The sequence below is a fragment of the Aethalodelphis obliquidens genome, unplaced genomic scaffold, assembly GCF_003676395.1.
Source record: "Aethalodelphis obliquidens isolate GAN/ISIS:26980383/991018 unplaced genomic scaffold, ASM367639v1 scaffold12, whole genome shotgun sequence".
Lineage (NCBI taxonomy): Eukaryota > Metazoa > Chordata > Mammalia > Artiodactyla > Delphinidae > Aethalodelphis > Aethalodelphis obliquidens.
Genome location: NW_020837956.1, coordinates 32559653 through 32576966, shown reverse-complemented (window position 1 = coordinate 32576966; position 17314 = coordinate 32559653). Strand labels below are relative to the sequence as shown.

The following is a 17314-nucleotide window of genomic DNA, read 5'->3' as shown; positions in this document are numbered from 1 at the left end:
TGTACACCTGAAACTAACCCAACACTGTAAATTAACTATACCTCAATAAAAAAATGGTTATTGAAAAAAAATCTGCAAGATTGAAAACCCTATCAAAGCTACGAATATAGCTTTAAAGGATAAATGAAAGAATACACTGGTATTATCTGAGTGAGTGAGCACACAGAAGTAGTCTGCATTTCATCACCTGCTCACTATTCTTCAGAGAAACGATGAAGCTGTGGTTGAGGGTTTCCAGGTGAGCCAGTGACTTCTCCAGATGATTCAGGGCATCTGCGTAGGTCATCTTAGAATCACTAGCCTCTTGAATGTCTTCTGAATTTCTTTTCCTTGGCTTCTCAATAAAATGTTTGACTGTCTTAATAGCCTTTCCAGTCATTTCTTTACGTGCTTCCACAGATAGCTTTAACAAATAAACAAACAAGAAAGACAGGAATTGAACAAAAGTGAGACAAATCACCCTACATTATTACACATGGCATATGTAAAAGATATTAATGTGGTAGAGAGAACAAAAGTAAAATTTTAATATATCCAACTTTAGTGAATAGGACTTTTGCTAGACTGGTTTTTCTCCCATGAAGAAAACAAAAATAGGGAGGTACCACTTGCACTATTACATGAGCAAATACAGCTTTTTAAATGCTAATACCCCAAAGCAGGTGGTGTCTTGATGAAACTAAAAGTCAAATAGATTACTGGTTACAGTGAAAAATTGAGGAGTCAATTCTACAACCAGTTCTGATCATTTATTATAAGGAAATAATTCAAAAGAAGCAAACAGTACAGGAATGAAGATTTTAACTGGAATAAGAACATAAAAGTAAAACTGCAAAAGCAAAATCTAATTGTCTGATGATATGAGATATGGTAACCAGCTTATGATAAATTACTAGATAAAACATTATGCAGCCGTTAAAATTAGAATTATAAAAACAGTATAGCCGTTTGGAAAATGGTTATCATAAAATGTTCAATTTTAGGAATCAGAAATCATAAAACTATTTATACCATGCTTACATTAAAATCTGAACTATACCTGTGCATGTGGCTGAACACACACACACACACACACACACACACACACACACACACACACACACACACACACACTCTCTATTGGTGACCATTATGTTAACGTGTTGGGATCATGAGCAATTCTGTTCTTCTCGATTTTCCAAATTTTCTATGATAATGTTGCATTCACTCATTTACTCACCAATTGCTTACTGGATTCTGATGTGTGACGGCCGCTGCGATAGGTAGGCAAGGGTCATAGTTTTCTAGTATCTGATATGTTAAGCTCGCTTGGCCTCAAGAAAACTGAAGTTTAAACTTAACCCGCTTGGATGGAGGTACCACGTACCTCTGAGCCATTCTGGGGCCTTTTCAGGCCCTGCTGATCTGTGCTGCTCTGGACCCTGGAACTCAGTCTCTTGTCAACTACTCCAGCAGATGTGTACTAGAGCCTTAAAAGGGCTTTGTGTTGATTTAACAACAACAACAACAATAACAGACAAAGAGTCCTAGGACAAACTGTTATCTTTCCTATTACTTCTTAAAATCAGTCACGGTCCGTCTCTGGGTATTCTGAAAACTAGGCACAGGCGGCAATACACAGCACCAGCGACCACACCAATCAACACATGGCAAACCTCCCCCACCCTCCATTTCCCATCAGCTCCCTCCAAGTCATTCCACATAAGAGTAATGTTTTATGAGAGATGGCATTTTCTTAATCCCATATACATATTGGTAAAAGGATCTTTAGGAAAGCACTGCTTTCCCTGAATTGTAAGTATCTGCTTTGCAAATGCAGCTTCCAAACAAGTTCTGTGGCCCCCACTCCTTACCAGCACCCATGACATGAAACAAAATCAGAAGCTACCACTGACTGCCAGGTATTAGTTCCATTACTATCTCTTCCCCTAAATAAAGTGCGAACTCCTTTCTGCGACTGAGAAATACAAGATACTAGAACTTGTGTTTAGTTCATCAGACCTCCCTACGCCCCATTATGTGGATGGAAAGACCAAGCCCCAGGGAGGCTGGGTGGTATGTTTGGGTTCATTATGAGAGTGGGGAGAGTAAAAGTCGGAATTCAGATCCCGTGGTTACCAAGACAGGGCTCCCCCTTCACTGCGCGTCACACAGATGCCACTTGGTCACGTCTGCCTCATCACGGGCTCTGACAGAGCATGAACAAAATCAAGGCTTCAAAGCCCTACTAGGCCCTATATGATTTGCCCTTCACCTCACCCCACCTCTCTAAGCCTGTATCCCGCCTCTCTCCTGCTCTCAGCCCACTCTTAAGACACTCACCTCCCTGCAGGCCCGCAGAGTCTTTCCACTTGTTGGTCCCTCTGCCTGAAATGTTCTCCTCCCAGTGTATCCTCATGGCTCATTCCTGTGCTTCCCTCAGGACTCGGCACAAACATCGCCTTATCCGAGGCTTCCCTGACTACTGAGTAAGAGCTGCCACATCCGCCATCCTCACTTGGCCTCGTTCTCCTTACCCTGTGTTATTTTTTCTTCACAACTGGCATGCTGTGTTTCTATGTGCTTACGGTCTGACTGTCACTGCTATCTTCCCAGACCTCAGAATGGTGGCTCATACAGAACACATTTGTTGAAGGTATAAAGGAATGAACGGATGAATGACATTTCCAAAAGACAGAATAGCACAAGCAGAGCTGCAGAAGCAGGAAGGCTTATGACCTACGTATAACCACTCGTGAGCACTTCAGACGGAGCAGGGGTGGGAAGGGCCAGATAGGAACACGCTAGGCTTTGCAGGGCACGCGCAGTCTCTGTTACATCTTCTCTTGGTTGGCTGGCTGGCTGGCTAGTTCTTACAGTCCTTTAAGAAGATATAAAAACCAGTCTTAAGGTATCTGAGAAAAAACTGTCATCCTTTCTCAAGCCTGCCTTTGTCTGTCCTTCCAGAATCAGCTCAGGGTTCACTCCTTTGAGATGCCGTCCCTAACATCATCTCCTCCTGCTACGTGTTCCTTTTAAAGCTTACCTGTATCAAAGAAAGCATCACACTGTGTTAAAATCGGCTGGTTACCCGTACGTTTCCCTGATTAAACAATGTGATCCTTCAGGGTAGAAACTGTGCTTTTTAAATCTCTGTATCCCTAGCACCTAATACAATGTCTCGCACATTGCAGACAAACAGAAAATAGCTACTAAATTACTAAACAACTCTGCTCAACATACAGGGGAGAAGTGGCATGGGCATATATACACTACCAAACGTAAAATAGATAGCTAGTGGGAAGCAGCGCATAGCACAGGGAGATCAGCTCGGTGCTTTGTGACCACCTAGAGGGGTGGGATAGGGAGGGTGGGAGGGAGACGCAAGAGGGAGGGGATATGGGGATATATGTATACATATAGCTGATTCACTTTGTTATAAAGCAGAAACTAACACAACATGGTAAAGCAATTACACTCCAATAAAGATGTTAAAAAAAATGCAATGAAGTAACATGTTCTCAATGTGTCCCTAGAAACCTGTAGTCCAGAATGCACCAGAAGGCTCCAATTTCTCAGGGGCCACAGTGTCCTGTTCTGGTAAGATGGCCCCACGAGACTAAAACTGCAACATTTTAAAGAACTTGACACGAAAACCTCAGGACCAGATGTGTGCTATCGGGACAATGCCAGTTGGTAGTAATCAGAAGAGACGCAGGAAGAGGCACAAGGACATTAAACTGTGATGAGTTTGGGTTTATTCACTGACATCCATCCAGTGAAGGCGCTGTACATCCGCCTCGGGCTGGGTGCTGGCGACACAGACAAAATCAGATCGGGTCCCTGCCCCTAAGTATGTTAAACTCTGGTTGGAAAGACAGAGAGATAAAAGGCATTATACGGAAGCAGGATCCTTATCCAAGTGCGGGAGGGTTAACGCGACCTGCTGCAGAGAGCCTCCAAGGGGCACTGCGTCCCGACTGGAAGGAAGGTCTGCTGAGGGAGGCTCTCTCTAAGGAGAGTCATCAGGAGTGAGTCGGCATGAAGACAAGAAAAGAAGAACTTCACGAGGTCCCCAGGTTACAGGGGCAGGTGGGGACGCTGAGGGTAAATCAGCATGGCCGGGATGCAGCCTGCAAGTAAAGGCCCGTCAGAGCCTGAGGGAGGAAGAAGCGGTGGCCCAACACGAAGGGCCTGTGTGCCGGGCGACGGGACTGCTCTCTATCACCCTCACGCCTGGGAAGCCATGAAAGGAAGGAGCTTATGCAGAAGAGTGACACGATCAGTGCTATCGTTGTCATGAATGGCTTGATTCAAAATTCACCGAGACAACTTTCCTTGCGTGCAGGCACTTTAAGGCTGATAAACCTTGCACAGCAGATACTACTTTTTCTTTTAAAAATGAATATAGTGTGACTTCGAAGATAGGGCTGATATTTAGGAAATGACAAGTGACTTCAGAAAAGCCAGATGCTACCTACAGAGTCAGCTGGACAAATCAGGGTTTACCTACTGTTCACACTGCTAATAGCAACTAATAGGGGACAGATAGATACCTTTCTTTTTGGGTTCAATGTAAAACCTCACCCTACTTTTCTTTCATCTCTCCCTCCTCCTCTTCAAGCACAAACACTCCAACACTTACCATGTGCTAGGCCTGGTCTGGGCACAGGGGATACAAAGGGAAATCAAAAAACAATCTCTACCTTTGAAGAACATACATCCTAATGGAAAAACCAAACACAAAAGTATTTATAAAATGTGACAGAAGTATAAACTAACTATGTGGGTGCAAGAAAAAGCATCTGTCTTAGGAAGGCAAGGAAGTCTTTATAAAGGAGGACTTGAAGGATGAGCAAGAATTCCTGTGGAAGAAGCAGGTGAGGTGAATTTCAGTAGAGAGTGCAGCATGGGGACTTTAAAAAGGGAACGCGCTATGATTGTGACTCTCAACCTTCTATTGTACTCCAAAACACCTGAGGGATATAATACACTCCCACCAAAAACAGTGGCTCACCACCTCGAGGAGTCTCATGGGGGTGGAACGGTGGAGGCGAACCATCAGCTAACAGTATATTTGGGAAAACAGGAAACATCACTTCTGAAAAAGATCAAAAAATGCCCTCATAGCATTTTTTGAGGAGGAATTTGATAGAGGAATTTGATCCCCTCATAGCGCATCCTCAATCCCACTGCCAAGAAAAGTTAGACACTCTTGTTCCTTCAATCTCACTCCCGTGGAAAATCACAGCTCTAGGGGTAAGGGAGAGCCCTTGGTGTAAAGTGGAAAGTCTGTGTGTGTTCAGGCAGGAGACGGTCCTGCAGAGAAAGGACACAAAGGAGGGCTAGGGTCACCACAGGCGCCACGTTGGGAAACGTACATTTTTCCTTCAGGCCAGTGGCCTTCAAACTGGGGTATATGTGCCCCAGTCACAAAGCCTTTTTGAAGGGTACAAAGGTTCAGATAATTTTAAGGGAATCAGTTCCTAAACTTTTACCTTCTCTAAATACTCGTTCCAAAGACTGGCCTTGAGAACGTGCTGGAGGTCAGAGTGTCAGGCCTATTCTCTATTACCGCAGGCCTTCCTCTGCTTACACAAGAAAGACATGCTCTGCATCCTTCTTGAATCAGACTCTGATACACTGTCCTGGAGTCTGAAAAGCTCCAGAACACCAAACGAAGGGACAATTCAAGTCCTGGTGTGTGACATGACTCCAACATCTGGATAACACATTTCTTTTTGCATGTCAGAAGGTTTTCGATTCTTTGCTTTCAAAAAACTTTATGAAGGATCTAATTGAGTTGTCAGTTGATAAATCATTACAAATGATTTTTAACAATAGATTGCTACGCGATTTTTAGCTGATAACCTTGAGGGCATTCAAAGAATCGAGTGGCACTGCTATGACAAAACTCCTTGCCCATCCACTGTGAACAAAGTTTCAAAATATTCATGCCTATAAAAATGTAAAATGGAAAGAACTGATGTTGAGTGCAGTATCAATCTAGCAATAGGAAGAGTCAGCCGTGGGCACATAAACTAATTAGAAACAACGTTTAAAGCCCTACCCATCTCATTAAGAGGTACATTTTAAATACAAGTTTCTTGCAATTAATGCTTATTTATCAAAAGTTAACATATCTATGTTGTTCTAGTATATACTGCAATAATTGAAACAATAACTCAATACAGAGTAATTTTTAAAAAATAATCTTAGAGTCCTATTGAAACCTCACAACTCAGATTGGGACTTGAAGCCCCATGTTTGTAACCCTCAAAATTCGTACATTGAAATCCTAACCCCAGAGGTGATGGTAGGCGTGGGTGGGGACTGTGGGAGGTACGTAAGTCACGAGGGTGGAGCCCTTATTAATGAAATTAGTGCCTTGTACAAGAGGCTCCAGAAAGATCCCTATCCCCTTCGGCCATGTGAGGACACAGTGAGAAGGTGCCTACAAAAAGGGCTCTCAGCAGAACTCGACCACGCTGGTACCTTTATCTTGGACTTCCAGCCTCCAGAACTGAAATCAGTAAATTTCTGTTGTTGATAAGCTACCCAGTCTACGGCATTTTGTTATAGAGCTAGAGCAGACTAAGCCATCAAGTGTGTGAGAGGATAACCAGGTTATTTTAAATTCTCTTAGGTCCATGAGTAAAAAGTTAAGTCCACTGCTTTGGAGCACTGTTTCCCTGAAGTGTGACTTTTAGACCACCTATATTGAATTCAACTGAGCGCTACTTTAAAAAAGCAAATTCCTGGCTTCCGGTGGCGCAGTGGTTGAGAGTCCGCCTGCCGATGCAGGGGACACGGGTTCGGGCCCCGGTCCGGGAGGATCCCACATGCCGCGGAGCGGCTGGGCCTGTGAGCCATGTCCACTGAGCCTGCGCGTCAGGAGCCTGTGCTCCGCAACGGGAGAGGCCACAACAGTGAGAGGCCCGCATACCGCAAAAAAAAAGCAAATTCCTGAGCCCTCCTTATACTCACTGACTCTCTGTGAGGCTGGGGAAGGCACTGGCACTAGTGGAAAGAAACCTGTATTCTGTACAAGCTTCTCCTGGTTAATTCCAGGTGGCTGGTGGTGAATGCGGGATGTGGCTGGAGATAGCTCCCAGGACTGGAGGCTGAGGGACAATTAGGTTAGACTGTCACTGCACGTGTCTAGACAGGTTGGGGGAGTGATGGGAAAAAAAGGCAGTTTTTACATGGACGCACCTAGAGATTATTATACTAAGTGAAGTAAGTCAGACATAGAAAGACAAATATCATATGATATCACCTATATGTGCAGTCTAAAATATGATAGAAATCAACTTATTTACAGACAGAAACAGACTCACAGACTTTGAAAACAAATTTACGGTTACCACAGGGGAAAGGTCGGGGGGAGGGATAAATTAGGAGGTTGGGATTGACATATACACACTACTCTATATAAAATTGATAATCAACAAGGACCTACTGTATAGCACAGGGAACTCTACTCAATACTCTGTAATAACCTATATGGGAAAAGAATCTGAAAAAGAATGGATACACGTACATGTATAACTGAATCACTTTGCTGTACACCTGAAACTAACACAACACTGTAAATCAACTATACCCCAATATAAAAAATAAATAAATTAAAAAAACAAAAAGAAGGCGGCAGTTTGGGATTTAAATGATAAACGAAGAAGAACCAAAAGACACATATACTGTCCTGTGCTGGCTGCCCAAGTTACACACGTGCAGCCGGCGCCTGTCAGTTGACCGAGCAGCTCCCAAACATTTCTGCCCAAGACCAATAGTAAGAAACACATTGTATGTCAAAACTCAGTATCACAATATATATGCACTGAAATGTATGCATATATTAAAAGCCAACTAAAGTTTCATGAAACAATATAACCCCGACTGTGGTGAGGTACAATCTGGTATCTGATATTAATCTACCGTCTAGTGTTCTTTCCTGTTTGTTTGGTTTTAATGCTGACCACAACACTCTAATTACAGGATCCACTAATGGACTGGAACTCATAGTTTGTAAAGCACCTGCAAATCTGCTCCAGTGATGAGAGGATGACTTGTAGGGGTCAGCAAAGTTCAAGGCTACCAACAAGGTATCAAATTATCTAAGTTAGATTTAATTGACTTCAATAAAAAAGAAATCCCTTTGTTTTACTGATAACATAATGTTAATCTCTCTCTCTGCTGACGCTGAATGTTATATACATGCTTTATTTCTATGTCTACTTTGCTTCCTAGATTATGAGAGCCATCAGAGCAGTACCCACATCTTGTTCATTTTTATACTCTCAGTACTTAGTCTAGCATTTAAAGTACTGTTTGAAAATTGTAAATATAGAATATTATGAAATAGTACCTTCAATGTTATCCAACAGAAAATGAAATTGACAAGTTTAAAATTTTTTGCTTTAATATAGTTGATGATATATTCAAGCACAAAAATAAGAATGCAGCTTTTGTCACACTGGATTATATACTTAACAAAATCAACCTTACAATTTGGCTCCTCTGCTTTACCTATCAGCTGCTTATATAATAAAAATGAATGATGCCAGACACAGAGGCCACTTTATCTTTACCTTTTGCCTTATACAATAATTACAGTAATATTATTATTCTTCAGCAAAGTGTAAATGGTCCTATCTTTTTCACTATTCACTTTCAGCAGTCACATAAGGTAATACATCCCCAAGTTTTTCAACAGCTTGAAGGTCATATTTATCTTAACGGAGAGGGCCATGAAGAACGTTAGAAATGAGACGGAATGTTCCTGCGATCAGTAAGGAAGGCTACTATCCACTGTGGCTATGAAAGCACTCGTTCACATTTTCCGTTTAAGAACCTTTTCCTGTCATATGTATGCATGGGATCCACAACACAAATTGTTATTATTAAGAGCATTTTAAGTGGATCCACTGAATTTATATCAAAGCCAAGTGTAAGTATGAAAATTCAGATGTTATTCCAACACTCACAACTATTTAGTATCATTAAAAATCAACCTGAACTACTGCTAGATGTTTGAAAGGCTGAAAGGAATTCAAGGAATTCAAAGGAATTCAAATGTCGTTTTACCTTCTAGGATAGAGTAAAACAGAAAGACGATGAAGAAAAGCAGAAGGGGAACTGACCAGTACTGAGTACCTACTGACACCAAGATCTTCATACTTGCTATTTTATTTAATCCTCACAAGAGTTATCCAAGGTACGTGTTCCAGATATTGTGCTTGTCTCCCTTACGCCCACTCAGTACCTTGTCTAATAGGAGCTGACCATGCAGTGGGTGTAGGACTGACTCAGGGCTGCTCAGGGTTAGTCCTGATGGAGTTAGACCATTCATGGTGATCTCATGCCTCTCTCCACAGTGGTTAGTTCAGGTACAATGGGTTGAAGGTAATCAGTACCTGACATACCAAGAGCCCCAGATCGGTTCAGGGGTGATCGAACCAGTGAAAAGCTCTGACTTCCCGTTTGGTGCCTTCATGAAGTTCTCTCACCCTATCTGGTGGATGTAGACTAGGAAGCAATGTAGCCCGTTTCTGCAAATCAGTGCACTGATGCACAGAGCCTGGAGGGTGGCACTAAAACCATAGACAGCAGAGAAAAGAGATGGAAAGAAATTGGCTCCCTGATGACCCACTGCTGAATCAGCCAACCCTGAAGTCAGGCCCACCTCTGGGCCTTTGAGTTACATGAGCCAGTAAATTTTCTGCTCAGTTAAAGTAATTTAATTGGATTTTCATTTGTATCTAAAAACATTCTAAAATTAATCTATATTTATATGGTAGTAATTATTGTGCCCCATTATACAGAGGAGAAAACTCAGAAGGTAAGAGCAATTTCTCCAAGGTCAAGCCTGATGGGAACTCAGGAAAGTCTAATTATAAACCTGTCTCTTTATTCACCACCCTGCTACCATTCAAAGAGCTTCACGATGTGTCTAAGATCTATCAAGACTGAATTCAGTATGTCGAGAGGCCACAATATTAATGTAGGGAATTTCCCGGATTTTCCTGGGTCGATGCTAATTTAAAATTATTTTACTCTGTTCTCCTCATGGAAATTTTATCGTTTGATAAGTGGCATCAATCCCTCAGTCTTCTACACATATGGATGGCATGAAAAATCCCTCATCAGATGATGTACGCAGGACAAAAAACTGGTTATACTATGCTTAAGGAACTTTGCTAGATGATTCAGTGACCCAAAGGTTAAATAGTATCCTCAAAGGATGTATATAGAAATGCATTATTAAAACAGAGATATAGCACACATGCCTGCTCTACAGTAATTATCACAAATCGAGTGAGTTTGGTGTCAATGCCTCTTTGCTCCGTCAACATCTCTCCCACAAAATACTGCAGTGGCCTTCATGCTGGAGCTTCCCTGTGTCCAAGCTGGTGTGTCTTCTGTTCCTTCCTCCCGTCATCACCAAGGTGATCTTTCTAAAGTAAGAATCTGACAATGTCACTACCCAGCTTAAAATTCATGTCTAATTGATCCATCCTCAGGATAGTCTAAAACCTTTAGCCAGGTATATAAGAGTTTTCATTCATTACCCAGCCCTTCCTTACCTCTCTAGCCTCATCAAGACACTTCTATTTATATCACCTGTATTGTAGTCAACTGAAGGTACTAGATTATTCCATGCCTTTACTAAAACTGCCAAATATATCTGGAATGCTCCTCCTAATCTTTCCCTCTGTGGTACTCATGGCAAACATCCTCATTTGTTAAGACTCGGCTCTAATACCTCCTGTACTATGGGGCCTTTCCTGGCTGGTCCCATCAACTCAACTATTGACCATTTCTACCTTAATGCTACCACATCACAAGCCATCTATCACATCAATTATGAATCTTTCACTAATTTATCTGTTTACCATCTCCATCTATGAAGCGTTCCCCCTGACTGTCAGGTAGGCAGAAACAACCAGCATCCTGAGATGGCTGCAATTAGACAGGGATCTTCCTTTGGGTACCAATACTTAAAAAGCTTTTGGCACCAGATGAGAGGAGAGGGCCTGGTTTTTCATTATAAATCCCTTTGCTGCACAGGCTAGAGAAAGTATTCATAAGGTGGCAGTTAGAAAATACATCTGCTTATAAGTTTAAATGTACTTAACTGAGAGGAGGGCTCCTAGGATGAACAAAGAACGGAGGAGTAGAGGGAGCCCACATCACTGAAGATACATGGTTACACAACGAACAACTCAACTACGAAGTCAGCCAGAGGGAGAAGCGCATTTCAGTAGGGAGGTGATTTTCAGACTCCTCGTCCCTCCCTGCTTTTTTTTAATGTTAAAATACGCTTTGGTATTTGCTGCACATTATTCTGAGATTGTTGATTTATTCCTCTGTCTTCCCCAAGACGTCCACCCCCTGTGAATTTAGTCCACAGCTTCCCAGGAAGGAGCCGTGTATTCCTTCTTGCGCATTATTAACGGAGAGACCCGCAAGGGCTGCAGAAACACACAGCAGCTCAGCGCCCACCAGACTCCTCCTCAGAGCAGAGGCCTCATCACTTATGATTGGACTGTGTACATGGTCTTTTGGCCACCTTTCCATTTCTCTTACTAAATTATGACCTCAGTCAATGTGAAACAATCTTCCAAGCACAAACAGAGAATGAGTTTTCAGCTTGCCAGTCGAGGCAATAATCACAATCACCCCAGGTGGGCCTTTGCAGCCGAATTCCTCAGGCAAGGGAGGCGGTGGAAAGCAAGATCTGGGGAGCAGGCCTGTGTATGAACCCTGACTTGGTTACCTGCAGCTCATAAGACACTGGAGCGGTTATTTAACTTCCTTGAGCCCTAACTTTCTCGTCTGTTGAAATGGTGGTAAAAGTATTTACTTCCCAGAGCTGCAGGACAATTCACAGTAATATTACAATACATACCGTCTTCCTCTTCTTACAGAATCTTGCTGGAAGGCTGGATGTGAAGAGTGAGATGGGTAATCTACACCCGTGTTCAGGTGCCGCCTAGATGCCTGTGACAGACTTTCGGAAGGAAACGTTAGTTCCCCTTGCTGTTATAGGGTGATACTGATAGACATCGAAGGGCTAATTCTTAGGCTTCTTCTACAGGTCACAAGATTCAGAATGCATGCCATACCCACAATCCCTCTTTGAGGAAGCAGTCAGAAGGGGCCTGTTAAAAATAGGTTATCTGGGCTTCCCTGGTGCCTCAGTGGTTGAGAGTCCGCCTGCCGATTAGGGGGACACGGGTTCGTGCCCCAGTCCGGGAAGATCCCACATGCCACGGAGCGGCTGGGCCCGTGAGCCATGGCCGCTGAGCCTGTGCATCCGGAGCCTGTGCTCCGCAACGGGAGAGGCCACAACACTGCAAGGCCTGCGTACCACAAAAAAAAAAAAAAAAAAAAAAAAGGGTTATCTGCTTGGCAACAAACCTCTCCCGAATCTGACCACAGCTGACAGGTCCAGGGACTCGCCCGGCAGCTGAAGGCAGCCATGTGGCTGGACAATGACTTTTGGGGTGGCCGTCACACAAGGCTGCTCTACAATGGATCATAATATGCAACCAGAAAGGTGCCTCTCGTGGGAAATTCTAAGGTGAGCACGTGTGTGCGTGTGCATGAGTGTGTGCGTGTGCGTGGGGCGAGGAGGCTCACGCCTTCACATCATGACCCAGCAGCTGTGTGGGGAGCCTTGCTCACTGAGATGGCTTCCTTGCACTCATATTCTCAGTGTTGCCACCTTGTCACTCTTACCATAATGACCCAGTAGCTGCGGTAACCAGAGCGTGCGGGTTCCTGATGGCCCGAAAGAACCAAACCATCCATGGTGTGAAGCACAGAGCACACCGGTCCGTCTGCCCTAGAAAGACGTCAGCCTCTGAGCTCGCGCCCACTGCTAACCCCACGCACCATGCAGTTCCATTCTGCGCCATGCATGCGTTTACAGGTAAGATCTACGGGGTACTGGAAAGCTGAAGCTGATCCCCAGGTCATGCCAGTTTATCCTTTCAAACGCTTTACATATGGCGCCATCTGCAGGCTGCTGCCCCCCAGAAGCACCTCAGTTCCGTCCTTCTAATGACGGTCCCCGAGCTGCCCTGCTAGCCTCTAGATATGTAATGCTATCACTTTAAGTCAGATTATTTCAAGCACAGTGAATGAGTGAAGTCTAAAATGATTCTGTAAAGTACGGCTACAGCTTTGGTACAAACAGCATGCTTCGAACAAGGTTTCAGAATATGACAGCATGAGGTTCAAATACCGGCTCCACCACTTATATATATGCTAGCAGTCTAGGGTAAGTCCCTAAACTCCCGAGCCTAAGCTTTCCACAAAAAAGGGTGGCATCGCCCACCCCACATGGTTGTTACACAGAGCTTATGAGACGATGCCTGTACCGCACCTGGCCCGTGCTAACACTCAGATGCTACTTCTCTTCCTCTCCTTAAACCCTCTCCTTAAATGTAGTCACTGGCTTGCTCGCATTCCACGTCATCTGCAAACTCCACTGATGGTCTTTGGGAATAATGCATGATCCATCTGGGTCAAACAAACTTTCCAACTTATCAAAGGTAAGACAAACGTTTTACGCACATGCAAAATACTTAGCTATGTCCTGCATTTTACTTACGTCTGCTACCCTTCTTCTCTTTTCCACTCCTAAAACAGAATAGTGTCATGCAATCAACATCGAATTTGCAATCAGGAGACCTGGATGTGAAAATGGGATTGGACACTTACTGTTTATTAAATTTTGGACAACTGTCCTTTAGGAATCTCACTTTCAGGCTAGAGATGATAATACTTGCTTCATAACCACCCCCATGGGATATCTGTCAATGTCAAATGTCCTCATGTGCGGGGAAATTATCACACTCAAATTCAGTGTCTACTTTAATTGCTTCCTTGTATTGCTTGCTCTGTTTATATGAATGTTTGCCTTGTATTCCTAGACTGTAAGCCCACTGGAAGCAGGGACCATATCTCAAATGCCCTTTGGGCTCTCACCGCAGGACGAGCATAGCGCTCAATAAAAGCAAAAGCAGTAGCAACAACAGTATTAACAACGGTAGCAAATATTTATTGTAACCTTTACTATGACTCATGCAAGGTTCAAATTACTATGCTGTTATTAAATCATTTAGGTAAGGAATCCTAATATGTGTACTTCATAATAAAGAAACTGTTGAATTGAAAAGGAAAAATTTTAATCTATATGAGTATGTAAATCTGATTAAGGATTAAAAACAGGCACCTGGCAAAAGGATGACTTGATGGGATAAAGTACAGGAAAAGCCCAGGCACTGGAGGGGAGGTAGGTTTGTCCAACGCATGAAGATTCAAAGAACAGCAGACTTGTTAACACTGAGAGTTCATAAGTAGGGCTATGTTGAAAACTGGACGAGGAGCTCATTATGATGCCCTTAACGGCCCAGCAATCCTACCACAATTCCCTGTCTATTTTCCCATTCTCCTAAATGATTGCTCTGTCCCTTCTCTCTCAAATCTCCAACACTCCCTCCTTTACACTTACACTCAGCTAATTTCTTTGCCTCCTCGTTGACTGAGAAAACAGAAGCGGCCAGAAAAGAATGTCTACCATCTCCTTCCCCCGTATCTATCCATCTCCCTGCAGCTGTGTCCATCAGCAGCTCTGCCTCCCTCCCGCTATCACGGGAAAGTGACAGGGATCCTGTCAAAGGCCAACTGTTCCACCTGGGCTCTGGTCCCATCCACTGCCACCACTTACCTCAGAAATTCTCCCCTTGTCTTCCTATGTTTTTTCCATTAATGAATAAAAATATTGTTGTATTTTTTAAATCTTAAAACTCTTCTTGTCAGTCTCTGCTGGTTCCTCATCGTCCTTGACCCTTGATACTGGAGAGCCCTGGGCCTTCCTCCTCTATTCCCCGCTCTTCTCCCTAACTCGCTCCCTTGGGAATCTCACCCAGCCACCTGGTTTTGACTCTTTTCTACACTGACAATCCCCAAACGTACTTCTGCAGCCCAGGCTTCTCTGCTGAACTTCGGAGTCATATATACAACTGCCTGTCAACAGCTGGAGTTGGGAGTTTAAAAGACACATCACTCTTTAAAAAACAAAACAAAAACCTCTTTATTTTGAAGTAGTTATGAGACATTGCTAAATAGTACAGAGAGGTCCCATGTACCCATCACCCATCGTCTTCCAACGGTGTATGTACTCTTACAGAAAGTCACATCAGTTTTAAAAGTCAAGCAACAGCAGGAACTCCTGATCCTACCCCAAAAGCCGCTCCTTTCCAATCTCAGGAAATGGCAAATCCACCTTTCCAGTTGTTCAGACCAACAATCTTGACACCATCCTGAATTACTAACATTTTCCCACATTCCACAGCAAATCCATCAGCAAATCCCTCTGGCTCTATCTTCCGAATAAATCCAGAATTTGACCACTTCTCACCACTGTCATTGCTACCACCCTCATCTTTAACTTAGAAAACTGCACCTGCCTCCTAAGCTCTGTCTCCTTACTTCTACCATTACCTCCTATAATACTTTCAATATAGCAGGAGAGTGACCCTGTGTCAATGCCAGGTCCGATCACAATTCTCCAGTGGGTCTCATTCATAGGAGACCCTGTCCAAGCTGCCCCGGTCCTATCGTCCCCTCCCACTGCTCTGTCTCCCATCCCACTGCAGTCACCTGGCCTCCTCGCCGCTCCTCAAACAAGCCCCCCATGCTCCCTATCAGGACTTTCCACTTCCTAGTCCATGTTCCCTTCAATAAGCAACAGCTTGTTGCTGCCTTACTTCCTTAAGCTCTTTGCTCAAAGATTACTTTCTCAATGAGGTCTTCTTCGACCATCTTCCTTTAACTTGCAGCAGTCCTGCTGTCTTGCACTTCTGAGTCCTTCCAGGTTTATTTTGCTCTTGAACTTACTACCATTTCACATGTCTGAACTTAATCATTTTGTTTACTGACCCATTTCCACCTCTCCCTGGTGCAGGTTCCCTAAGGTCAGAGACGTTTGTCTGTGCTGTTTAGTGCTATATACCCAGCACTGAGAACACCTGTGGATACACAGTAGGCACTGACGTTGGTTTTCCATTCTTGTATAACAAATGATCCAAATTCAGAAGCTTAAAATATTGATTCTCTCTCAGTTCCCATGAATCATGAATCTGTTGTGGCTTGGCGAGGTGCCTCTGGATTAAAATCTCTCACGAGGTTATAATCGAGCCACTGGCCAGGACCGTGGTTTCATCTGATGACTTGGTTGGGTGGGAGGAAGAGATGCACTGCACATCGATGTTTACTCACATGGTTATTAGCGTCCCTGGTCTCCTGCCACATGGGGCTCTTCACAACAGGGCAGCTGGATTCCCCAAGAGTGAATGATCCAAGAAGAAGAGAGAGCATCCAAGAAAGAAGCCACAGTCTTGTCTTTTTTTTTTGCGGTACGCGGGCCTCTCACTGCTGTGGCCTCTCCCGTTGCAGAGCACAGCCTCCGGACGCGCAGGCCCAGCGACCGTGGCTCACGGGCCCAGCCGCTCCGCGGCATGTGGGATCTTCCCGGACCGGGGCACGAACCCGTGTCCCCTGCATCGGCAGGCGGACTCTCAACCACTGCGCCACCAGGGAAGCCCAAGCCACAGTCTTTTTATAACTTAATTTTGTAAATGGTGTCCCAACACTTTTACTGTATGTATTCTGCTGGTTAAAAGTAAATTAACAAGTCCAGCCCACACTCAAGGGGAGGGGATTACACAAGGGATTAAATACTGGAAGGTAGGGATCATTAAGGGCCATCTTAGAGGCTGTCCTTCCCAGCACTCAGTAAATATTTGGTCAATGAATGAACATACTAGCTAACGATCCACACTTGAAGAGATCCTGCTCCCAACTTCTCTGGGAACTTATGGATTTTTTACTTTTAATAATTGGAAAAAGGGCAAGTAGGACAAATAAAGACCATGTAAAAACTTTAACAGGAGAGCCTTTCTTTTCCTTAGAGTCTTGTAACAGAAGATCATTTTTCATAGGACTGCCTATAATTTGTTTATGAGTAACTTCTGTTACATCATATCACATTTCAAAAACTGTATTCTCTTATCCTTCAAGTGTTCTGCCTGCTCCCTTTATTGTGTGCCTTTGACAATCACCCTGGAAAAACGATTCCTTTTTATTTATTTTATTTTTTTTTAGTATGAACTCAATACATATTTATTGAATATCTGAATAACAGTATGATTTTCAACTCACTTGGAAAATGCTTTTTTTAACATCTTACAGCCACTCTGGAGAACAGTACGGAGGTTCCTTAAAAAACTACAAATAGAACTACCATATGACCCAGCAATCC

At 43.6% G+C, this 17314-nt stretch overlaps 1 protein-coding gene across 1 annotated transcript in view; it reads right to left on the bottom strand.

Moving 5' to 3' along the window:
* NBAS (NBAS subunit of NRZ tethering complex) overlaps nucleotides 1-17314 on the bottom strand; it is a 287599-nt gene that overhangs the window by 71568 nt on the left and 198717 nt on the right. Inside the window, exon 35 of the mRNA XM_027113927.1 lies at nucleotides 188-403. Within this exon, the coding sequence (XP_026969728.1) occupies nucleotides 188-403 (216 nt within the window). The remainder of the gene's footprint in view (nucleotides 1-187; nucleotides 404-17314) is intronic.